This window comes from Drosophila albomicans, chromosome 3 (assembly GCF_009650485.2).
Source record: "Drosophila albomicans strain 15112-1751.03 chromosome 3, ASM965048v2, whole genome shotgun sequence".
In the NCBI taxonomy this organism is placed as follows: Eukaryota; Metazoa; Arthropoda; class Insecta; order Diptera; family Drosophilidae; genus Drosophila; species Drosophila albomicans.
The window spans coordinates 14760049-14785337 of NC_047629.2; the positions used below are offsets into that span (position 1 = coordinate 14760049).

At 38.9% G+C, this 25289-nt stretch overlaps 5 protein-coding genes across 7 annotated transcripts; 2 read left to right on the plus strand and 3 right to left on the minus strand.

Moving 5' to 3' along the window:
• Positions 1-1416: 1416 nt before the first annotated feature.
• LOC117572565 (sodium-dependent phosphate transporter 2) lies at positions 1417-12479 on the minus strand. Of its 2 annotated transcripts, none has more exons than XM_034255444.2 (7): positions 12359-12479; positions 5273-5325; positions 4113-5199; positions 3239-3664; positions 3002-3172; positions 2055-2937; positions 1417-1998 (listed from the first exon to the last, which is right to left on the minus strand). In XM_034255444.2, exons 3-7 carry the CDS (start codon positions 4303-4305, stop codon positions 1656-1658), a joined length of 2016 nt encoding a protein of 671 aa, XP_034111335.1. In that variant the 5' UTR covers positions 4306-5199; positions 5273-5325; positions 12359-12479; the 3' UTR covers positions 1417-1655. The 2 variants fall into 2 exon arrangements, with proteins under 2 accessions (XP_034111335.1, XP_034111336.1); XM_034255445.2 differs by having other exon boundaries at positions 12343-12440.
• Positions 12480-13164: 685 nt separating this feature from the next.
• LOC117567013 (ubiquitin fusion degradation protein 1 homolog) lies at positions 13165-14544 on the plus strand. Its single transcript, XM_034246699.2, has 2 exons — positions 13165-13397; positions 13637-14544. Exons 1-2 carry the CDS (start codon positions 13268-13270, stop codon positions 14464-14466), a joined length of 960 nt encoding a protein of 319 aa, XP_034102590.1. The 5' UTR covers positions 13165-13267; the 3' UTR covers positions 14467-14544.
• A 182-nt stretch (positions 14545-14726) lies between these two features.
• On the minus strand, positions 14727-16106 carry LOC117567014 (39S ribosomal protein L2, mitochondrial). The gene is made up of 2 exons (XM_034246701.2): positions 15516-16106; positions 14727-15452 (listed from the first exon to the last, which is right to left on the minus strand). The coding sequence occupies exons 1-2, from the start codon at positions 15997-15999 to the stop codon at positions 15034-15036; spliced, it is 903 nt and encodes a 300-aa protein (XP_034102592.1). The 5' UTR covers positions 16000-16106; the 3' UTR covers positions 14727-15033.
• A 312-nt stretch (positions 16107-16418) lies between these two features.
• Positions 16419-23093, plus strand: LOC117567012 (forkhead box protein K2). 2 transcript variants are annotated; one of them, XM_052005824.1, is made up of 9 exons: positions 16419-16616; positions 19642-20317; positions 20384-20931; positions 21285-21382; positions 21450-21667; positions 21739-21923; positions 21995-22090; positions 22152-22260; positions 22324-23093. In XM_052005824.1, exons 2-9 carry the CDS (start codon positions 19677-19679, stop codon positions 22640-22642), a joined length of 2214 nt encoding a protein of 737 aa, XP_051861784.1. In that variant the 5' UTR covers positions 16419-16616; positions 19642-19676; the 3' UTR covers positions 22643-23093. The 2 variants fall into 2 exon arrangements, with proteins under 2 accessions (XP_051861784.1, XP_051861783.1); XM_052005823.1 differs by having other exon boundaries at positions 16420-16616; positions 21447-21667.
• A 727-nt stretch (positions 23094-23820) lies between these two features.
• LOC117567015 (kelch-like protein 41a) lies at positions 23821-24851 on the minus strand. Its single transcript, XM_034246702.2, has 2 exons — positions 24669-24851; positions 23821-24610 (listed from the first exon to the last, which is right to left on the minus strand). Exons 1-2 carry the CDS (start codon positions 24677-24679, stop codon positions 23827-23829), a joined length of 795 nt encoding a protein of 264 aa, XP_034102593.1. The 5' UTR covers positions 24680-24851; the 3' UTR covers positions 23821-23826.
• Between the last annotated feature and the right edge of the window lie 438 nt (positions 24852-25289).

A 25289-nucleotide genomic window follows, 5' to 3' on the forward strand; every position in this document is an offset into this window, starting at 1 on the left:
ATTAAATAAACGTTTCGAAATCGAGAACAAGACAACAAAGAAGTACAACACAAAAATAAAAAAAAAAAACAATCAGTAACAACAACAGTGAGATGAAGAATAAGAAGAAGGAGAACAACAACAACAATAATAATAATACTCATGTTTGGTTACCTCAAGAAGTTGAGCGGCAAAAACACACCTTTCAGATGATACAAAAAAAAGAGAGGGGAAAAATAAAATAAAGAGTTCAATGCACGCAAATCGGATTAAGCTAAGAAATTAAGTAATACAGCATGTAGACAGATACTTGTACATCGATAGATAGAAGAACCTGCCAATGGAGAAATGTGAAATGAAAACGGAAAACGGAAAACCTAAAATCAAATCGAACGAAACAAATTGAACTCTGGAACTCTGACAATCTGCGAAACCAATCGCAATGGGCGTTAGGAATGTCAATGGAAAAGGAAGTGCAGGCAGGAAGCAGACAATGAGAGTGAGAGAGAGAGAACGAACAGCAGGTGTCACAACATAGAATTAAGACAATTAGTTAGGAAAGGGAAATGTGTCAAAGACTTGGCTGCAACTCGCAAATTGAATGCATTTAAAGAGTTGCCAACTAACTTATATTTTGCGTTGCCAACTTTTGTGCACACAAGCTTACCTTTCAGTTTTTTGTTTTGCATTTATTTGCTTTTCTTTTCCTTTGCTCCAATTTGCGTAAATCCAATTGCGAGTTAAGGTTTTGTAATAGTTGTGGGGGCACACTTGACACTTTTACACCAACCGAATTATTGTATATTTAACAATTGCGCTGTATTTGTTAAATCTGTCACACAATTTGATTGTTAACCGTTCAAAACACGCGCAGGCGTTACGAGTTCAATACCGAACCAATTGCAGAGCAGCTTGCCCAAGCGATTGCCAACCGAACGCATCGAAGTACAAAACTCAACTGACTCGGCTGTGTTCGCACACACGCGCGACACGACGCGCCACGCTCAAAAGCTCCCCCTGCGCTGACGTGAGCGTCAAAGCTCGCAGAGCATAATTTGCATGCCGCGCTCAAAAGCTCTGCGCTGCCAATAAAATCAAAACCTTAGCTGAGCTTGCTCCCCCTTCAGAGTTAGTGTCAGTGTTGTTGTATTTTGTGCTTTTCTGTAGTAGTTTTGTATTTTATTCATAAGTTTAGCTCTATTGCTTTGTAATTTGAATTAAATGTAAAAACTCTCTTTAATGAAATTTCAACGAAAAAATGCGTGTGTTAATTTGAATGCGATAAACAATTGCACTGGACATCAATCAGATTAGGTTTATAAACTTTAGGCTCGTTCCTTTCTAAGGTAAAACAAAGGGAATTTTTGTGGTGAGTTTTGTGTGGTTTGTTTACAATATCAATATATATATATATATGTATGTATATAATAAACAATATTTATGCCGTAATACCAATAATATCAGTTATGATCAGACGTTCTAGACGTTAAGTAAAATGCTTTATCTGCTCTTTAACTTTTTGCTTAGTTATTTGAGTAATTTTGTTAAGTTTAAATTTTTTTTGTTTTTTCTCAATTTCTTTTTTTTGCTTAGGTTTTGCTGCATCTTAATTAGCGTTGTGTTGTTTGTCTTTAGTATGGCGCTTTTACATTTAATAATTGAATGGAGTGGAGCCTTTAGACCTGACCCATATCATCCACAGCCACGGCACAGAGCACATACATCATTCCAGCGCTGAGCAATGCGGTCACAGGCACAGTGACTATCCAGGCATAGGCGATATTCCGGAACAGATGCCAATCCACACTGCCATCCTCCATGGGTTGTCCAGTTGCTTCAGCTGCCTGCTGCTGTTGTTCTCCCTGCTGTTGATGATCCTGTTGCTTCTTGCGTCCCGCGGCACTCACGTGTCCCACAAAGACCACTGACCCGACCTTACAGTGTGTCGTCGAAATGGGCAAACCAATTTTGCTGGCCAGCAGTACGGTGATGGCAGCGCCTATTTCAATAGTAAAGCCACTAAAAAAGATACCCGAATTAGTTAATTGCTTTTTATATCGAGTGAAATCACTTACGTTGATGAGGTGATCTTGGTTAGATCGTTGCCAATGGTCTCAATGACGCGTCGTCCCCACAGCCACAGACCCACGGAGATGCCAACGCCACCGTAGATCAAAATATAAATGGGACTCTCCGCCCGCTGCATAACCGAACCCTCGCGATAGATCATATAGAGCGCAATAAGCGGTCCAATTGCGTTGCTCACATCATTGCCGCCGTGCGCAAAGCTGCCAAAGGTCGCAGTAAGAATCTGCAGGAATGAGAAGAGCATGGAGACCTCTTGGGTTTCCTCGCCACTGCTGGCACGTTGTCCAGCCTCCCGTTTGAACTCCTCCTCCTGCTCGTGAAGCGCTTCCTTGCTCTCAATCAGCGGCACCTTGCTCGAATTGGGCGACAATGTGGAGCTGATCATGAGATCCAAACTGCCCCCACTTTCCACCACCTGCAGATTATTATTGCCAGCTGCTGCAGTTGCTCCCGCTGGCGTTGCTGCTGCTCCGCTTGCCACCTGCAGCTGCGTCTGCTTGTGCTCCTCCTTGGGTGACTGGATGCGCTTGAAACATTCCTGCAGCTTGCGACCGTTTTGCTGTTGCTGCAGCTGCTGCTGCTCATCGATGTAGTTCAAACTGGTGACGGTCAGATCGGTGTTATCCAAGCTAGCCTTGCCCAGCAGATCCTCAGCCTTGCGTATGAGCTCGGGATTGATTTTATAGTCTTCGGCAGGCGCATTATTATTCTTGGCCGCAAGTCCGAATGGCGCCAACTTAAAGGTCTTTGGCGAATTGTCGCTGAGCGAAACGAGTTCGGTGATTTCGGCAATGGCTGGCAATGGTTTTCCCTCGCTGACCAGCGAAAGTGGACGGCGTTGCTTCTTGGGGCTGCCAGAAGGCGATGATTCTGCAATTCAATTCGATTCGATTATTAACTAGATTGAGACAAGGGCTATTTTGTCGACATTTACCCACAGAGTCCTCGAAATTGAACTTGACTGGATTCTGTGCCCTGAGCTGTTTGGCAATGGAACGGCGTTGCAAAGGCACCACGACCAGCTGCGTCAGCAGCGCCACCACCAGGGACAAGCCCACGCTGGCCGTTAATGCTATCCAAGTTGGTATGTTGTCCATATAGAGCACTTAATGAAGCGACAAATGGAGCACGATTAGCTAGAGACAATAGAATAGAAGCAGCTTCAACTTACATTTGGGTCCATCCAGAACCACACTAATCACATTGATGAAGAACGTGACGCCATAGAAAATAGGCAGTGATCGAAAGCCAGCCTTGAGCGGTTCCTTGGCACGCAGAATGAAACGGCGTATGGCCAGAAAGAGCAGAATGCTCACAATGCCGCTCATCACCGGCGATATGAACCACGAGCCCACGATGGTGCCCAGCGTTGACCACTTGAGACCCTGCACGCCACGTGCAACCAGCGAGAATCCAATGGTGGAGCCAACAATACTGTGCGTACCCGATATGGGCAACTTGAGGAACGTGGCCACCAGCAGCCAAACGGCGCTGCTTGCTAGAGCCGCAACACAGCCCAGCATCAGCACCTCCTCGGAGCCTTCGTAGAGACCCACCTCAAGGATTCCCTTGCGCATCGTGTCCGACACCTTGTAGCCTATTAAACAAAGCATTTAATAAGTGCATTTTCGATTTGATTAATCCAATAAATTGTGAGCTTTTGCTAAAGCTTCATAATTAGTTGCAGTAAAAAGGAGCTTGCAGTTAAACCATTTAAGGAGCGAATTTTCGATTTGATTAATCCAAAAAATTGTGAGCTTTTTCTAAAGCTTCACAATTGGTTACCGTAAAAAGGAGCTTACAGTTAAATGTTATAAAGTATTTAGAAGGGGCTTTTTATTTTTTGAACTTTATCCAAAGCTTTCAAGTTATCAATGAGCTTTCAATACATGACTTTTGATTATTTTAATCCAACAAATATTGAGCTTCAAATAATATGTATTGACCCCAATATAGGTAAATAAAATATTGAGTTTCGTCCCTTGAAAGCTCGCTTTTGAAAACGATACAATTGTATACAAATTTACAGTTCTTCCCCAACTTACCTATTAAAACGGCTCCCGAAATCTCACAGATGGTGGCCAAAACGCAGGCTTGTCGTATGGTAAGAACGCCGGATCCCACGCTAGTGCCGAAGGAGTTGGCCACATCGTTGGCGCCGATGCCAAAGGCCAAAACGAATGCAATGAGAAAGCCGATAACGACCATCCAAAGCAAATCTGGCGAGTAGCTCTCCATGTTTGTTCTTGGTGCTTATTGTTAATGTAAATTGCAGCTCTTCTTCTTGTTATTGTTAGTTGTAGTTAAGAACTCTAAGTACTCTTATATTGAAAAAGCAAAAGACAAAAACACCCGAACTACTCTCTCACACTTTGCTACGTTAAACCGTCTGAACTGAACTTGGGTTTGTTATTTGTTTTTGTTTTTTTTTTAAGGGGAAATAAATACTGGGGGTTTGTGTTTTGTGCAAGAAACAAACGTGTTTTTGGGATAAATTATAAAATACAATACACTACAATAATAAATGATATATACGAAAAATAAGCTTAAATGTTAATAATTGAAAAGTTCTTTTCAAATATTCTCTAAACAGCCATATTTGCGCTTAGACTTCATTGTTGTTATTTTCATTATGAAAATTGAAGTACACTTGCGTTGTGGCAGGACACACACCCACTCGGACAGACGATTTTTAAAAGATTAGGGTCTTTAGCCTCTCCGTTCTTTGTGCTGAGAACAAAGTCTCAGCTGCCTGCCTAAAAGTATGCAAATAAATTAATTAAAACTAACACAAAACTTAGTGTGGCAACACTGGACACTGATACTGATAATAAATATAATAAAAAGCTTCTCTCGCTCTCTCTGTGTCTCTCCCTCTCGTAACTTTCGCACCGTATTCGGTTAAAGAAAAAACTTCTGATTGGACGCACGTTAACTCCAACTAAAGCTTAACCCCTCGTTGGCTAACCAAGTGTGTAACAATTTGTGTTGTTTTTGTTGTTGTTCTTATTGTAGTTCGCCGCCGACTGGATGTTGTTGTTGTTATTGTTGTAGTTGTTTAAGTGGAGTTTAGTGTTGAAAAGAAGTTTCTTGTTATGTTGAATAGGAGCTGATTTTAGTCGAGTTGGTAAACTGCAAAGATTGGACGAAAAATGGGTTAGTCTTAGGTTAGGTTAGGATTTGTTAAGTTCACATTACTATTTACCTGACGTTTAGGACAGCATAATTGTTTCCACGTCAGAGAGATATTCACCATGTCTGTAAGGTTACAAAAATAATTGTTAATTGCATTATAATTTGCATTTAGAAAATTATACATCTTAAAGTCAATCGAGGTATGAATAGTGAAGGTTATCTTAAAGTTAACAAAGTATTTTCAAACTCTGTGCAATTTTCTATTAAAAAATAAAATTGATGGGAATTAGAATGGTTGAGAATCTGCATCAAACCAGTTTCGACATTTTTCTCAGTGCGCTTTTCAATTGAAAAATGAAATGGAAAATTGCATCACATATTGTTTAAATTGCTACAAATTTCTTTTGTATATTTTTAGGTCGTAACCCACTGAGCACGTGATCCAAGTTTATTTGAATAGCTAATTTCGTCGTGGCACTTCCAAAGCAAAAAAAAAATGGCAATTGAAAACATGTTCGTAATTGCTCGCTTTTCATTTGTCATTGTTAACTTTACTTTTCCCTTCACCCGCTACAGGGATCGATAGATAGTTAAATTGCTAGATTGGGGTTTGCTATTTCTCTATTTATTAAAACACATGTAAATGCAGAACTATACGCTGATATGTTATTTTTTAAGTTAAAGCCAAAATGCGAGACTTAATTTTAAGAAAATACAATAAAAATGGAAAGAATTTAGTTATTTCCAGCAAAAATATGAGAATCTTTGAATGATAATAAAAAATGTAAATAACTAAGAATATATTTAGGTATTTGCAGAAAAAATCTGAATCTTGGAATTCTAATAAATACAATGGTATTTTAAAATTACTTTATTTATAACTAAATTTAAAATAAACAAGTAAGAAAGCTACAGTCGAGTGTACTCGACTGTGAGATACCCGCTACCCATTTTGAATAAAAGAAATATATTTTGCGGTATTCTCAAAATATACCAAATATACTGCAAAAATACTAAAAATATACCAAATGATATATGTGGTATATCGATAAAGTACCGCATTCAAAATATACCATAGACTGCTCAATATACCAGATTATCAGCCAAAGCAACTAAGACCCCTAGTAAGTAGGCGTTTTTGCCCATACAAAAGTATTTCGTTAATTACTTCGCCAATTTTTATCTGATCGCAACCAAATTTTCAGGAATCATAACTACTATAGTTATTATTATATATACCAAAATTCGCAACTCTAGCTTTAAAATTACGCTTGTTATTCGATTTTTTTGATTTGCGGGGGCGGAAGTGGGCGTGACAAAAATTTGAAACAAACTTGATCTGCGTGCAAACATAACAAATGCTGTCGAAAAAAAATTATAGCTATATCTCTTATAGTCTCTGAGATCTAGGTGTTCATACGGACAGACGGACGGACACACAGACGGACAGACACACAGACACACAGACGGACATGACTAGATCGTCTCGGCTGTTGACGCTGATCAAGAATATATATACTTTATAAGGTCGGAGATGCCTCCTTCTACCTGTTACATACATTTCCTGTCGGCACAAAGTTATAATACCCTTCTACCCTATGGGTAGCGGGTATAAAAAATAATAATTAATTACATTTAAGACTCGTACCTTTACAAGTGAATTCAAATTTGTTTACTTGTAAATACATTTAATAAAGCATTTAACTTTTACTTTTATTATTACAAGTTTTATTTGAGCTCAAGCTGAATTGAATGTCATAGAAAATTTGGATTGGATCCAACAATTGTACATGGTAATGTAGCTAATGTCATTCTCTTCGAAGATTGCAAAACAAATCACTTTATCGAATTTGAATGCAACGGTTATTAATAGTATCGATCATTCGCTATAAAATGCTATAAAAGGCAGAAGTTTTCAATTCGCACACGATTTCTATTTTATTGCTGTAAATATGAAGATTTATTGGGCACTTGTATTGACTCTTTTGGGAGTTTTGAGTTTCGCAAATGGACAACAGCGAACAACAACCAAACGTAAGTCGATAAAACTGCATCATATTCCATTAGATTTATTTATCAATAATTGAATTCTGAATTTAGCACGACCAAGACCATCAACAACCCCATTCCCGCATCGCGGTAAGTATACGAACTACACCATATTTCCTTTAGTTTCCCAATAATTCCAACTATTCTTCTAGGCGGCACTTGGTGTAAGCTCAACAGTGGACCCTTCTGGGGTGGCAAGGTGTGTTAGAGCAAATCATCTTTGATATGTCATTAACAAATAATATCGCCACGCAAATAAAAATAAAATCTTGTTGTACAAGTTGAAATGAAATACCTTTAGTCAAATAATTTAATAGTTATATTCAATACATTCCAAAGTTGGGCAACACAATGTGAAAAGAATAGGGAATGAGCCAAAGATGGTCGAAGGTGCATCCCTTCTGGATTATAACAAAAACTAGGACATGCGACAATAACAGTCAAGGTTACACTATTTCATATGTTCGCAAATTTTCCATAAATTGTCTTCTTCTGCTCTTTCCCCTCATCAATCGCAGTGCCAAGTAATCGTAGCGCAATTTATTCCATTTTTTGTAGTCGCGTCAGCACGCAACGCTTGCAGGTTTAACAATCATTGCAATGCGTGCAAAACTGTTTCGACTGCGCCATTTCACATGACATCCCAAACCTCGCTCATCGTGACTTTTCCCTCAGTAAAAGTTATATTAATTAGGATACAAATAAAGCACATGATCAATGCTTTCTAGTGAATTCGAAAATTCTAAATTCTAATTCTAAAATATATGTATATTGGGTATTTATAATCAATTCATAATTAAACTCAGGTCAGTCTTTTACGTTAATGATTTAGCTCTACAATTTTTCATCTAGATTAATTAGAAATTCTATAAGAAAGTGTAGTTAACCTAAAGCATACCCTCTTTGAGTTTATAACACATTCAGAGTATAAAATTAAACACGCTGTAGAAAATGAAAGAAAGGCGTAAGTAAATAACGGAATTCCAGCAAAACATAAATAGTGCTTGAGTATTTTGTGCAATCGTGTTAGCCAACCCAAGCTCAAGACAGTGGGACAAAGTCAATTGGAAATGTGCGCATATATAGCTAAGGATTATTATATACATAGTTTCCTTAAAAGCAATCAAGATATCTGATTGAAACTTAATTCTACGATAAATTTATATTATTCCGACTAAAACTGGTAGATCTAGGTCTTATGGTGTCCGAGATTTATGTGTTCATACTAGCGGACAGACAGACAGTAAACCTTAAAAATATACACAAATGCCTTCTTCTGTTACAAAATTACAATAGTCTTCTTTCACAGTTATGACATATGGTAACGTGGCATATTTGCGTAGCTATGCAATTAAAAATAGGCTCTTGCACGCCTGCCCTGGGCGGGATAGTCAGTAAATCGTAAAGGGGACGGGGTGGGGGAGAAGGGGGCGTGTTACTGCTACCGTCAGCGGCAACCTTGACATTGGCAACTGGCAATTGCATTTAATTCGCGTTTATTGATTTAATTCGCCGCACAACAAGCAAGGACAAATCTCAGTCTCGAAGTTGGGGGGAACCAAAAAACCGGTTCAAGAACCCACCACAAAATCCCCCATGTCCTGTCGTCCTGTACAACATATTTAGTTTATTCTTCAGTTTTTGCATTTTTTCGGGGTGGTTTCTGTTGCGACTCTTTGGTGGTTGGTTGCAAGTGGCAAGTAGCAAGTTCAAGGTCAAGTGGGTGGGCCTGTAAAACCTTTTTAATCACAACAGGTTAGATAGACACGCCCAGTGGATGCACAACTGTGATGGCTGCTCAAACTGTGAGCAATGAAGCGTAGCTTCGCTTCCATTCAAAACGAAATCAATAACATTGGATGGGAATTGGAAATGCTTTCATCTACGAGTGCCAACAACAAAGTAATTAACAAACACGTGCAACATAAAGTGCAACAACAACAACATCAACAGCAAACAGAGCGCGAATCAATTAAGTGGAAATTTACCAGTGAGCATCGTGTAAAAGTTCAAAGTGAATAAATTATTATCCCTCAAGACAGATATTTATTGGCCCATACATCAAATTGAAAATTGAATTTCGCCTGTCTAACGGCATATTTTATTGACCATAATAAACTGGAAGTCAAGTGTTTACACTCAAGAAAACCCATTAAAACTTCTCTTCAAATGTTTACTAATTTAAACACGATTTAGAAGAATTTTCTAAGGTAATAACAAATTAGTTTAAAGATTATTTAAGCTTTACTGAATTGCCAAATTTATCTTTTGCGACTATAACTCCTTTTCTTTAATATCTTTGTACTAATATTTCATATTCCGTTTGGATTTTAATAAATTGCTTTTTGAATAAATTCAAATTTAATTAATGATCCGATATTATAAATTATTGTTCAAAAATTATAAAAAAAAAAGATGACTAAACCCTTTATAAGTCGAGTCAACTAATTGAGAATTTTAGCTTAAATACAATTTTAGTATAACTAAATGCATATCCATAGTTAATGAAATATTCGTTAGGGGTTGAAAAATTCGCAATGAAAATAAATACAATTAGCACGCTTTTTAGCAACATGTTTTGTTAGATTATAATAACGTTTAGTTGCAATATTATAATACCATACAAAATGCCAAAATGAAATTAACATAAGTTGCACTTTGTGATTTATTTAATCGCAATTTTGTATTCATATTATACTCGATACATAGTAAAACTATTAAAAATATTCAACAAATAATTGATAATATATACAGCATTTAAGACTACTTAAATTTGATATCTCTTAAGGGAGAAAAGACCAAACAATGGCTCATTTTGGCACAAAGGAAGGACAATAGAGGACTATCAAAGCAGACCCAAAGGACAATAGGGGTCAGCGAGGCAAAGGCGCGTCCCAGGATAATACCAGTAACTGGGATATGGAACAATGGCAGTTGCTGTCAAGGTTACGCTGCATATTCACATATGCCAGCAAAATTTTCCATAAATTGTGTATTCCTCACCTCTGTCCCATGTACAGTCTAAGTTCGAAATAATCATAGTGCAATTTATGGCATTTTTGAATTCATCGAACTAAAAATAAACGCGACAACACGCAACGTTCTTAGGTTCTAGAAGCATTGCAGTACATCTGAAACTGTTCCAGATGCGAAATTTCCCATGGCATCCAAAACTTAACCAGGTAAGCACGTGTATGACGTCACATAAATAATTTAGGAAGCTTTAAGATACCCTATATTTGACAAAAAAATGCTGGGCTTGTATTTAAATATCATTAAAAAAAAAGTCTAAATGAAGCAAACTAATTTGTGATTTACTTATTATATATATTTATTGTTAAAAAAAACTTTCAAAATCACATTTAAATATTCGTACTAAAAGGTAAAATATGGTTGTGAGCTGGCTGTACTTTTTAGAATTAAAAATTCCGAATACATCATCCGAAGTCAAAACTTCAAATTGGACATTTGGCAGCCCAAATGTGCATACATACAAACATATGTACATATGTGTACATGTGTATGTAGCTAATCTGCATGCGAAGGAAGGAACAGTGGAGGAGGAAGAGAGGCATGAGTAGCGACCTGACAGCTAAAGCGAAGGAAGGCCTAAAGAAGCACGAAAAGAAATGCGAAATGAGAGCAAAGTATTTCTAAAGAAGAGCCAGCAATATCCAGATAGATCCAAGACATTATCCGTTAGGTGCAAAACAAGCACAACAGAAAGGGCAAGACGTTGTGAAGAGGGGGCGAAGCGAATTATAATGACTGTACTTTATGCCCACAGTTTTAACTGCAATGGAAAGCATTCGTGACCTTCTGCTGGTTTTCTCTCCCCACCTCACCACCTTATTGGCAATCGCATTGTTTACTCTTCCTCTTACTGTCATGATATCATAAGTACGTGCAGAAATTATTGCTTGTTTCCAATAGAGAAAATTATACACTCAAATACACACCTATGTATTTGACGTAAGCGTAAGGAAATAAATTTAAATTATAAATACAAATGTATTTAAGTACATTTGCCTGCACGTGTTTACGCCTATGTATGTGTCAGTGTATGTCTCTAATGCTCCAGAGAATAGCCGACACAGTTTGGGAGACATTGCGCATCAGCACCCCGCATACAGTTTGATGGTGTTTGGCTTACGCCTCAGCTATTTTAAATACATATTTCATTTATTTTATTTTGTTTTCGTGAAGCTTTTTCGCGTGCTTTTTATAGTATCCACAAAATGCCGCTAAAGTTGCTGTGCCTATTGCCGCTGCTGATCGATTTGCAATTGTAAAAGTGTAAAATTCCAATTAGAAGATTTCACTATTTGATGAAAAATCTCGCGAGACTTCACGGCGCTTGTGAATCATGCTGACCAAGTGGTTGTTGCAGGGCGGGGAGGGAGCAAGGTCTCCTAGGGATGACCACACACGAATGTGTGCGAATTAGAAAGAGCTAGAAGGAACTAGAGCAGGACGGAGTCTGTACTCCTGCTGTTGGTGTTGTTTTTGCACAGCAGCAGCTGCGACGCAACAATGAAGCCACAACAACAACAAACAGCAACGAACTTCAAAACAGCTGCACATGCAGAGCAGTAGATGCAAAACTGTAAGCCCTTTTGTAAATTTTTTTTGCACTGAAAGGACAATACTTATTCATCAACTGTACCAGCGGCTATTTTGCTTCGATTTCACCATATAATTGGAAATGTGCAATCGAAAAAGCTTAAGCAGACATGCTGCTTTGAACTTGACTATAAATTATTGATTTTTCTAGACAAACAAAATGTTTTAAAGAGGTTTAAAACAATTTCGTTGCCTTGGAAAATATTGGCAAAAGTGTATATAGCACACACATACACGCACACGCAGACTCCAACAAACGCACACACAGACACTTACACGCGGGCTGGCAGAAAAAAAACACGCGGCGCCAGCAGGACTACGCAAGGATACACAGACTTCTATGAACGCACTCACATACACCCACCTACACACGCACACAAGCACGTTATACACTGCTGCTACTGTCTGACTGTTTGGGTGTTTAGGAAATAATTCTAATTGTTTTATTGGAAATAAATAGTTGTTTACCGTTTCGAGTACTCACTTGAATAGCAGCACTTTTCTCAAATCACAATTTATTTGTGGAAAAATTAAAGCGTAACGAACGCGCGCGCACACTACGACCACCGGCTTGCTGGGAAATACAATCAGCGTGACCGAATATTTTTATTGCCAATATACTACATTACTTGCACATATACCAGGCATAAGAGGCTCGCAAATATGTTTACCAACTTTTAATGGGCACGGGTTTTTTTTTGAGAATACACTTGAAAAAGACAACATTTGGATTAATATATCTCCTAAGATTGACAAAAGAAGGCTCTAAATTAAAAAAAAAAAAACTGATCACTTAAGGCTTAAAACTATTGACAAATTACAATTTCAAAAAAGGGGTAACGGTATTTTATCATACCAATGTAAAAGCAGGGGATATTTAATTTCACAGTTTTCGGCTGGCGGAAACTTCAGCAATCACAACAGCAAGGGCCAAGATATCGCCGCTGTTAAATTACATTATATTTTTAACTATTTTGCGAAAAATTTTAATTTTTCAATTTCAAATCAACTGCCTCTTTGCATACCATACAGCTAAATGAAAAGTAATCAGGGGGTAAATGGGTTTCTGCCCGTTCATGTATCTCGGAGTAAAAACGTTCACCCAACAAAAAACAGCTGTTAAACAACTCAGATTTAATAGTTGACAAAAGAAGGCTTTAAATTAAAAAAAAAACTGATCAAAATCTTAAATAAAAATGTAGACAATATTTTGCCCGTAATAAAATACTCGATGATTGGCTATTTTAAAAATAAACCAAAAACATCGATGCATTGATAGTGCCATCTCTAATTCTATTTCACTTTGTTTTCACAACAAAAACAAATCGTGACAGAACAAAAAACGAACGGAATTACTTTAAATTAAAATTTTGTCGTTGTCGCTATAGTTGCAATGTTCCACTTTAGTGGCTTCAACATGATGTTCCCCGACGCTGGTCGCAACTTCCAGGCCACTTACAAATGCTTCTCAGTGTCGATGCTGCCTGGCAACGAACGATCCGATGTGGAAAAAGGCGGAAAAAGTGAGTAAAGCAAATTCAACAACAATAGCAAGAACAGAAGAGTGCAGTGTGCTCGACTGCGAGATACCGTTACAATTGTCAAGTGCATTTGTGGTTTGTCCTATAAGATTGTTGCCTGAATACTGTCAAAATCAATGGAGCCTGGTTAAGATCATAAAAACAGTGTCTGTCCAAGAAAGGCGTCCCCTTCATATAGCTTTCACTATAATGAAACACAAATTTGCCTTTCTTCCTGGCAGTCATCATGCCACCCTCTGCGCTGGACACGCTGACGCGTCTCAATGTCGAGTATCCGATGCTCTTCAAGCTGACAAATCGCAAGAAATCGAGGACTTCGCATGCCGGCGTCCTCGAGTTTGTGGCGGACGAAGGCAAGTGCTATTTGCCCTACTGGATGATGCACAATCTGCTGCTGGAGGAGGGCGACATACTGAACATCGAGAGCGTCTCGCTGCAGGTTGCGACTTTCTCCAAGTTCCAGCCGCACTCCACCGACTTTCTGGACATCACCAATCCCAAGGCGGTACTGGAGAATGCGCTGCGCAATTTTGCCTGCCTGACCAAGGGCGATGTCATTGCGATCAAGTACAACAAAAAGGTCTACGAACTGTGTGTGCTGGAAACGCGACCTGGCAACGCGGTCAGCATCATCGAGTGCGACATGAACGTGGAGTTCGAGGCACCCGTTGGCTACAAGGAGCACACGGCCCCACAGGCGGGCAACAATCAGTCGGGCAGCCAGGCAGCTGGCAGCAGTAACAGCAACGAACCCGCCGATGGTGGAACTGTGCTCGAGGAAGTGGTCGAAACGTTCCAGGGCTCTGGGGTGCGACTCGATGGCAAAAAGAAGAAGGATAGCCAACTGGAAACGCCGGTGCTGAAGAAGATCTTACCACGCGGCGTGCCCGACTATGAATTCCAATTTGGTCTGTTGCGATTCGATCGCAGTATTCGACCAATCAGTGATCGTGGACAGGATGATGGCGAGAGTGCTGGAGAGGCGGCTGCTGCTGGCGAAGCAGACAGCTTCCATGGCACTGGCTTCTCCATGAAGAAGTCGCGCAAATAGATCGTAAATCTCTAGTTCTTTAATGCTTGCACATGGCTCACATAGTAATAAAGCAGACCATCAAAATCGAACACAAAATGATTTAAGCATTGTGCAGACAAGAGTGCTCAAGTCCGAGATACTAGTTACGTTACAAGATTACAATTCAAATAACACAATTCTTAGAACAGTAGAAGCTAAACTCTTTTAAAACAAATTTTCAACTCATAAGATATAATTCAAACTTTCAAGGCCCTAGATCTGATAAAAGATATCTAAGCTTTTGTAACCAGGGAGTTTATGGAATATTTCTCAAGTATAATGTATAACTTCTTTAGAAATAATTGGTTCAATAGCTAATATTTCAATTTTCACACATTTCTCAGGTGTAATGCCATCTTCCCCTTAGCTACCGGATATAAAAAACTGCTTTGCTTGTTTTCAACAATTTCAATGTTTAGTGAAAGAGACGGGCTAAAGCAAAACAAGATTTATAACTTAAATACGCGGGCATACATTTCCATTTAACTTGAAATGAATATACCCAAGCACCCAGCTGACTACAGGGTATAAATTTGCCTCTCCTAATTACAAATTGAGTGTCAGACGAATCTCCTGCTCCTTGGGCGCGGCTGGCGGCGCTATCGTTGTCATGGGTGGCAAACGACGCACCTTACGACCGTGTTTGCCCTCCTTGCGCTTCCACAGACCCGAGCGTGGTCGATTGCCCATCTCACGCATGCGTTGCGCGCTGCCCACGTGCTCCTTGTTGTGCTCAATGTTAGACAATCGGCCCACAGTTGCCATGCAGGTGCGATCGAAGGCAAACTCCCGCTTGGAGGGCAATTGCACCACAACCTTGTCGTCGAATTTTCGCAGTATGGTGCCAAAGGTACCCGCTGCATGGATCAGATGGCAAGGCTGGCCGGGATTCTTCTCGAGGCAGTGAATTCGTGTGCCCGCCGGCAAGGCGCCCAGCGGATAAGCGTCGCCCTCATTGGGACGCACTGCAAAAAATGCACAATTGTTACATCACTTTCGAAGAAATGGCTGAATTGCATCGCTCTCACCTGGTATGCGGGGAATGAAGCGTGATGTCTTCAGTATGTCGCCCTCACGCATATTCTCAGTGGCCAATATGTACTTGAGCTCATCGCCCACGGCGACGAGCGCGACTTTGGCGGTGCGACAGCCGTCGCGCAGCAGCTCCACAACGCGCTCCTCTTGCGTCGCTCCTTCTTCGCTGGGACCATCACGTACCCATTTGATCCAACGATATTGCTGCTTAATACCACCGCCAATGCCTTTGGCCACCATGCGACCGGTGACGGGATCTCGGCCAGCGAGATGTGTGATTTTTAGCGGTTGCACAGTATACTCTTCGGGAAAATGCACAATACGCCGGAATTGTTGTCCGGCTCCCGGTTTCGGTTTCTCTACGTATTTTGTCTTTGTACGCAGTTGTTGTTGTTGCAACGCTGCGGCAACGACGCGTTGCTGTTGTGGGTGCAGCGTCAGCGTGCAATTGGCTAACAAGCGAGTTAAACTTTGCATTGTCACAGAGAAAACTAGTTTAAAATGAATCGACAATTAAATTGAAGTCGCCAAGCTCATGCGAACTTGTTACAAAACGCCTCGATTAACAGACACTGTTAACATCAGCTGTGCTCGATAGTGTGACCATGTTACGAATGGCTTGGTATAGTATGTACTTCTTGGTATTTAAATAGAAATTCATTAAAACAAAATTTTTCGTGCAGTTATAATTAGTTTTGAAAGACATTCATTTCAATCCGTTTACTATGTTAACATGGTTATTTTAGGCAATAGTAAGTTTCTTTTATACAAAAAATATATAAATTAATCGTTTCTTGAAAATGCTAATATCTCATTAAGTGTAACCAAGTTATAATTCTGAATATCTATACCTTGGTATATGTTTCGTGTTTAAATAGCGCATTTTTGAAATTCCACTTTCGGTCACCCTGGTCCCACATGGGCAGCTGCTGCGGAGCGCGCTGCAAGCAAAAAAGAATTGAAAAAACCGCATTAAAATTGTGAAAAGTGCACAAATAACGTTTAAAGTAAGCTTAAATTGACGGTGTACAGTAATTTGCCTTAGGAGTTCACATAAGAATCGTAGTTAAACCAACAGCAGCAGTAACAAAAAGGTACGGAAAAAATAATAATAAACAAGTTGGGCAGGCGAACGAGCCGATAGAAAGAAAAATAATATACATACGCAAACATGATGTTGATACACACATACACGTATGCACACAAACACACGCACACAGACATTCGCGCAGTGGCGAACGACGAACTGCACGAAAAAACGTGTTGTGTGCTAAATTTTCTGTGCAAAAAATAGAAAACGCAAAAGCAAAAACAAAAAGAAAAAACCTAACCAAAGCGAAATAATAATAAAAAGCGAATAACAAAAACAGTTCAGTTTGATAATCGAGCACAACACCAAATGTAATAACAAAAACAAATTGTATGTATGTAATTTCTAAATAATAAAATGATAGAGCAGTAAAATAAGCTTGGAGCTATGCAAAGCAAAATATAAATATTTTGTTATTTTGGAACATGGATGGTTCCTAGTGATTGATGTATATATATATGTACTGATTTATGTGTATGTGCGTTAGTGTGTACTCTTAACTATGTGTACATATTTTGGTGTTAGGTGGAAAAAAAGCGGGCGGCAAGTTTACGCAATCGCTAACCAACGAGCGACACAACGTACATACATGCATAGATACATGTATTGTACATACATACACATGTATATTGATGTACGTTGTGAAAAGTGTGCTTTTTGTGTGTTTACGCTTTCCGTCTGTCCTTTTTGTCTGCACAATAATAAGCAAGAGACAAACAAGAAATACATACACACGTATGTATGTGTATGTGTAAATGTATGTACATGCAAGCAGGTGGAGTTGCGCCGACGTCGTTTGTTTTTGCTTTTTGTTTTTTCTCTTTTAGTTCCGTTGCTAGCTGAAAAATCAACGAGCGGCATTTTTACGCATTTTCAATATATGTGTATATCTAAATACGTGTATGCAAGTGTGAGTGTCTTGTTTTTATATGTATATACATGCGCGCGCGCGCTTCTCTGTCTGTGTGTGTGTGTATTTTGGTGTTTTTATTTATTTATTGTGTTTCTGTTTTGCTGATGCGAAGCAGCAGCGTAGCAGTGACCTAACAACACACGAGTCTGAGTGCGAGTGTGTGTGCGTGATACGTTGACTTGCTTTGATGGTGTGAGTGTAGGCTTTTTGTTGTATTTATTTTTATAGCATTTTATTTACGTTGTTTTCGTTGATTTTATTTTGGTTTCATTTTGCATGTTGGCGCATGCAAGCTCGCTCGATCGATTTTGAATGGGGAGCCATGTGGGGGCTTACCCTCTCTTTCCCTCTCTCCCACTCTATGCCATATCTATCGTATGTACATATTTTTGTATGTACAGAAGATGTACGCGCGTACATCTGACACAGTCTGATTGTCTTGCTTGTGCGAGCCAAAAGCAAATATAAAAATCCAACTGAGCACGCTACTATGTGCCAGTTGCCAGTGTTGCCTTAAGCTTATTGGCAAAAATATGTTTGCTTTCAAATAGAGTTGCGGCGTTCGATGACAATTGGAAAATGTAATTCAAATTTTTTCAAAAACAAAAATTCAAATATGATTGAAATTAAATTATTTACAATATATAAAACAATATACAATTTTCAGGGTTATTAAACTGTGTACACAATAAAATAAAATACAAATGTGTAGTAAAATATTATATTTTTGGCAAAATTGATAAAAAAAAAACTAAATAAAAAAATGCATAATTTCCTGAATAGATTAAAAACAATCGGTTATTGTTCGTTTGTTATTAATAAAAAAACAAACTAATTCAAACACTATAAACAAAAAAAAAAAAACAACAAAAATTGTAAACAATCTTTTGTGATAAGTGTAAAGCAGCAAATCACTTGCTTAAATCATGTTTTTGCACATTTAGCAACACTGGTGACGCAGCAAAAGCACAGTAAAAATAGCGAACTTCCAGAAGTAAGAGAAGAAGAATGAAGATGTAATGAATGCGCTACTCGCACGTTGCACAATAAGCATACGAAAAAAAAAACATAAATTTTAAGATGGCTTTGGGCCGGCAGCTGCTCCAATCGAGAACCCGTGTTGGGGACTCTCGCGCTCTCTCTCTGCCCGGGCAAAACTGATGCCGCATTGCGAGAGAGCGCACGCGCGCACAACGACTCTCTCAACGCATTGTGTTTTGCCAAGCGTATGTTTGTATGAGTGAACGCTTGTTGTATGTGTGTATGCGTTCGTTTACTCACGTAGTGCCGCCGCAACGTAGTAGTAGTGTTATTATTGTTTTTATTGTTGTTGTGTCGGCTGTTTTTGTTTTTGCTTGTTGCCGAGTGCGCGTACGAGTTGATATGCATGCAGGGTGTGCATGTGTTTGTGCGTGTATGGTAGCAAAACATAAGCAAAGCAAAAACTGAAAAACGAAACGAAATGTAAGTACATGTGTTTTTGTACACATACATACATATATGGCTGTATATGTTGCGCTCTCCGCAAAGTGGGAGACGGAGACAAACTGCCAGTAAAGTGTGTGTGCTTTGTATATTTAGTGTGTGAGTGTTTCTTTTTTTTGGCTGTTGGCTGACGAAAAACCTTGAGCATAAAAAGTCCACAACACGCGTGAAAAGCTGCACAAATAAATTAATTAACTTAATTTTTGTGTGTTTCATTTGGTTTGGTGAGCAACACGCGCTTTGTTAATTCTATTTGCGATAAATTTTAGCGCGCCGCATACACACAAAAAAACGAAAAGAAAAATAAAGACAAGTAAAGCTAGAGAAAACGAAAGAGCAATAAAGAAAACAAAATAAACAAAAACAAATGATGCCCCTGTGTGTGTATGTGTGTTCACACAAGTGTTTATTTATTAAAATGAACAGCATTTAGAATTAAATTGGGAACAAACAATCCAATTGGGAAAAAATAAAATAAAATAATTTAAAGCCAAAAAATAAGTAAAATTGAAATTAGAAGAAACCATTCACTAAATAATTTGTGATAACAAGAAAAAATATAGAAAAAGAAAATGTATAAGATATAAATAAAAAAAAATCATATTTATTTTAACATATTTTACCTTTGCAGTTTACAAGAAGCAGTGTGCAAGTGGATACCTTTCAATGGCCGCCACTACAACAACAACCACAACACTAGCAACCACCACCAACATCAGTAACAACAACATCAGCAACAGCAGTAACAACAACAGCAACAACAATCACATTGTAACGGTTCACACCGTTCTAAACACACCCACCTCCGCTGCCGCAGACGCGGCAACTGTTGCCATAGCCAAGGACATGCTGCAGCTGCATCATGGCGCCGCCGCAGCCCTAAACAACAACAATAGCAGCAGTAGCAACAACAACAACAACAATAATAATAACAATAGCAATAGCAGCGCCGAATTGGCAAACAATCAAAATAATAATAACAACTCAGCAAACCACCCACCTGCCCATGTAGTTGCCGCCAGCTCGTCGAGCTCGAGTACGCCGCCAGCGAATGCAGTTGGTGTGCTGCGCTTTAACGAGGACCTGCTGCACATAACGGACGAGGTGACCGTCATTGGTCGCAACTCGTCCACATCTATGGTGCACTTCAATGTCGCCGAGAACAATTTGGTCTCGCGGAAACATTTCCAGGTGCTCTACGATCCCGAGCGTCGCGCCTTCTTTGTGCAGTGCCTCAGCAAGAATGGCATATTCGTTGAAGATTTCCTGCAACGACGCCACGTCGATCCACTGCGATTGCCCCAACGGTAACAATAACATACCCGTTTTTTCTGTAATTGATTCGCTGAATAACATTATCTCAATTGTTGCAGCTGCTTCTTTCGATTCCCGAGTACTGAGATACGCATCGAATTCGAGAGCTTTGTGACATCACCGACGACGGACTTGGCGCCCGATGCAGCATCATTGGCGCCGGCATCGGTATTAAGCAGTCCAGCTGCAGTGCCGGGTGCGTCGGGTGGAGCTGCTGCTCATGTCATTATAACGCCACCGCCAAGGGATGATCTGCATTCGATGCAGGCAACGCATCATCACAGCCAGCAGCCACAACAGCAGCAATCAGCGCATCACATGCAACAGCAGCAACAACAACAGCAACCGCTGCCATCGCATCATCAACTCCCACATGCACCTCACCACCCGCTTCACCACACATCGCTGCATCAGCAGCAGCAGCAACAACAGCAGCAGCAACAACAACAACAATCGCAGCAACAGCAACAACAGCGTCTACCAGGAGCGCCAGCAACAGCAGCTGCTCATTTGTTGCCTGCTGGCGGCGATGGAGCTGCCATTTATTCACCGCTCAAGATTTCAATACCCAAAAAGGAGCAGAAGAGCCCCTATTTGTCACCAACTGGCAAGTGTATTTTCTTTACCAAATACTAAATACCAATTGGGCAAGAAGTTGTTGTCTAATTGGATGTCTCCAATCTGAAATTTATTACTTAGCCTAAGTACTTCAACCTACAATTCTTTACAAGAGTAAATAAATTAAACGTTCTTAATTTTATGAACCTTGATCATGCCTTAGATGGTCATCATCTAAGTGCTGATTTTAACCCAAATCGCACCAACTAAGGGAAATAGAATATCGCAAATTCAAATGTGAAAACGTTTAAATTAGGAGGCTTCTAAGTAGTTTGTGTTAAGAGCGGTTTTAGGAAACTATGATTTTAGATTAATTGATTAATGGATTTCTTTCATTTGCAGGTACAATAAGCGCTGCCAACAGTTGTCCGGCTAGTCCACGTCAGGGTTTCCATCAGAATCAGACGAATAGCTACAACAACTACAGCAATAATAATACGGTATGCTTGCATACTTCATAATGTCTATGTTTGTCACTAATTTGTGAATGTGATCATTTTGCAGCAGGATCTATTCCAGACACCATCGACAGCCAGCTATAACCACAATGAGAAGCCGCCGTATAGTTACGCCCAGCTAATTGTTCAGGCCATTTCGGCCGCGCCGGACAAGCAGCTGACACTCTCGGGCATTTATTCATTCATTGTCAAGCACTATCCGTACTACCGCAAGGAGACAAACAAGGGCTGGCAGAATTCCATACGTCATAATCTCAGTTTGAATAGGTTCGTTAATTAATTGATTTGCTTGTTTTTTTATCTCTGATTCGGTTACTTTATTGTTTGCCAATCTACAGGTATTTCATCAAGGTGGCACGTTCGCAGGATGAGCCCGGTAAGGGATCATTCTGGCGCATCGATCCGGATAGCGGTGCCAAGCTGATCGATCACAGCTATAAGAAGCGTCGCCAGCGCAGCAGCCAGGGCTTCCGTCCGCCCTACGGAATGCCACGCTCGGCTCCAGTGTCGCCCAGTCATATGGGTAAGTCGATATCGTAGCTGAGACAAGACTATCATAATGGAATAATAATGACACTTATTATCATCTTACAGATAATTCACGTGAGAGCTCACCACTCCAGGATATTGTGCTGCAATCAGCACCTGGCTCACCCGGCATGTCGCTGGAGCAGCGTGCCGCCGATGCTGGTAAGCAATTGCATGCGATGCTATAATTAATATATTTGGAGTAATACATGTATTTTTGCAGAAATCATTTACAACTCTCAAAATGCACACCAGCAACAACAACAGCAGCAGCAGCAACAACAACAGCAACAGCCACCACAGACGCTGCCCAATAATTCCAATCAATACAAGTGAGTAAAAACCATTGCGATTATCAATAGTATGTCAATTGTTAATATTTCAATTTATTGCAGCAGCGGCAGTCCGTACTATGTTAGCAATCAAGGTGCTGGTGTTACTGTGCAGCAGGCGCACATAGATGGAGGAGGTGGAGGTGGAGGTGTGGGTGCTTTGATTGCGCTCAAAAGGAATCATGTAATGGCCGTATCGCATCCGGCTCCGCCGACGCTACATCAACAGCAGCAACAACAACAGCAGCAGCAGCATTCAGAGATTATCTACGAAGAGCTACCAACAGATTACAGTGGTCACATCGAGACCGGGGAGGAGGAATGCGGTACCACTGATGCCACAGTTGCTAAACGACCCAAATATGTGTCCGAAGTGCTCTGATGCGTCCGCATTCAGAAGCAGAAACTCAACAAAGGCAAATAATAATAAACACACAACTGGACCAGTTGTAACAGCAGCAGCAGCAACAGCAGCAATAGTAGTACGAGTAGGATCAGGAGTACAAGTATGAGCAAGATTAGGAGCAGGAGCGGGAGCAGCTGTGTCGTCGTTGGTGGCGACGAGAACTCAGAGAACGTTTAAAACCAAGCGAAATGCAAAATATGCAAAACAAAGCCCACTTGAAGGACATTTCTAGAAAGCTAGACACAAAATTAAGTATCTCCATCTAGTATATTGAATTTGCCAATCCCAATCGAGAAAACCTTCTCCTACTCCTCATCCTCTAAGCAAATTTAAAAAACGAACGAAAGAAAGTTGGACAACAATACTGATATGGAATGAATATATATATATATATATATATATATATATATATATATATATAACAAAACATGAAAATTGTGAGATTGTGCTTATGTGTTGACCGTGCAACGGTTCCACTTCCCTTACCACTCCCACTTTATCCCGTATCCAAATCCCTTCACATTTACGATAGAACCCTTAGCTCTGACGAATTCAATATGCTCGATGACGCTACTCTCTAAGTACATAAACTAAATCATAAGATACAATTCGAAGTAATGCAAACCAACACAAAAAAAAAGATGATATATATATATATATACCATATATGAGAATATATATATATAAATACGATTGATTATTGTAATGATGTTTAAGATGTTATAGCTATGTGACCGAATGCGCGAGAAATGAGAGAAAATTAGGGGTAAAACCAAGCAAACAACACAACAAACAGGCGAATGAATATTATTACCTATCTACATACCTTTACCTATATCGATTTAAATATAATTACAAATATATATATATATATATCTATATATATAAATATATAGACATGCATATATATACATATAAAAAGTATATACAAAATATTAAAAACTAAACAAACATAAACATAACTACAAATTTACGGATACAAAATCATTATAATAATGCAAAAAACAAAAGCAGAAAAAAAAACAAATCGAAAAACAATTGCACTTTATTTCTTAATATTGAAGGAAATCCCATTTAAGTGTTTGGACAAATTGTGTATTAAAACAAAAAAGCAAATGTCAAATTGTCGTTTTATTTCGTATGATTGCTGTAGTACATCATTATAGATTAGCGATTTCTTTTTGCATTTCAATTAGATTATACATGATTATACATTGCTCATCGGTATAAAATCTTTTTTCTTCAAGCATCTGATCAATTTCTCCCATAGGATATTTTTTAAAGCCGGCAACTTTAAGGACATCATCAAAATTATTGTTAATCTCTTCTACATTCCTCTCATCTTTTGGTATTTTTTTTATTTGATAGCTCATATATTCATAAATCAATCGATAACGGGAACTTAATGTGACATTAATTGTAAGCTTGGAAATCCATTGTTTAAAAATTTCTAAATCAAATTGAAGAACTTGCTTGGGAACCTCAATGTGTGCGAACGTCGAATAATTATATCTAACAGTGAAAGTTTCGCTGATAAGGCAGATATTCGCATACTTATGGGCCAATTCAAAAACTGCCAAGTAATTATGCTCGTTTACCATACTGAAACATAGTTTATCTTCACATTTCTTTAGTACGCATAGTGCCTGATACATATGAGCGCACTTAAACAAATCAACCACATCTTCAAAATCCAATTCATCAAGAATTTCCGAATTATGTGTATATATGAGATTACGAAAAATAGTAAATATTTTTGGTGTCACATCCTGCAGTTCAATCCTTCCAGATGACTCTTTGAAATCGCTCAAAAACATACGCTTAAAGAACTCCGAGTTACATGATAGAATCATCTTGTGGCATTTGAATTCTTCGGAATCCACAATTATTACGCAGTCAGCAAAGTCGGTGTCTTCCAGCATTTTTTTAAAGATGTCGCACGATCTAACAAAAAACACACGTATCAATAGTAATGGCAATTGGGATTAGTTTACATACTCACGTTGTGCACATGGTTTTCAGAAGTTGATTTTTCAGAATATTTAAGCAGAAGAGTGTTGCTGAACCATCAGTGGGCTTCACACAATTATGTCTAAACTTTGGAGTTTAGCGATGGAAATAAATGCATGTATCGATAAGCATTGCGATATAATTATTGTTTTTTAATTTCAGATAAGCTGAAGTGTTTGAAAGTTTGAGGAAAACGATACTCTATAAATCGTTTAAAATTTTTTAATCATTTCTAAAAATACTAATAAATTTTTAATAAAATGGCAAAATAGAAGGGCTTTCGCCATATTTTGGATTCAAAAACTTCCTCAGTTTTGCAATCGATATGCTGATATTAAACATCGGATAATCATTTTACTTATTTTTAGTATTGAAGTAATGTCTAATTTTTTTTTTATATTTTTCTTTTATTTATTATTATAAAAATTTATTTATTAAGGCGTAATTCGTTCACGAAGCAAAAGTATCGAAGTTAGTAGTATCGATGTTACACTCATTGACCAATTTGCTATCGAACCAATTCACGTTTTTCATATATGCTCTACTTGGCTTCATACTACTTCTTCTTTGTCAAATTAATATTTAAAAATCGCATTTATTAGTGTTCTTATAT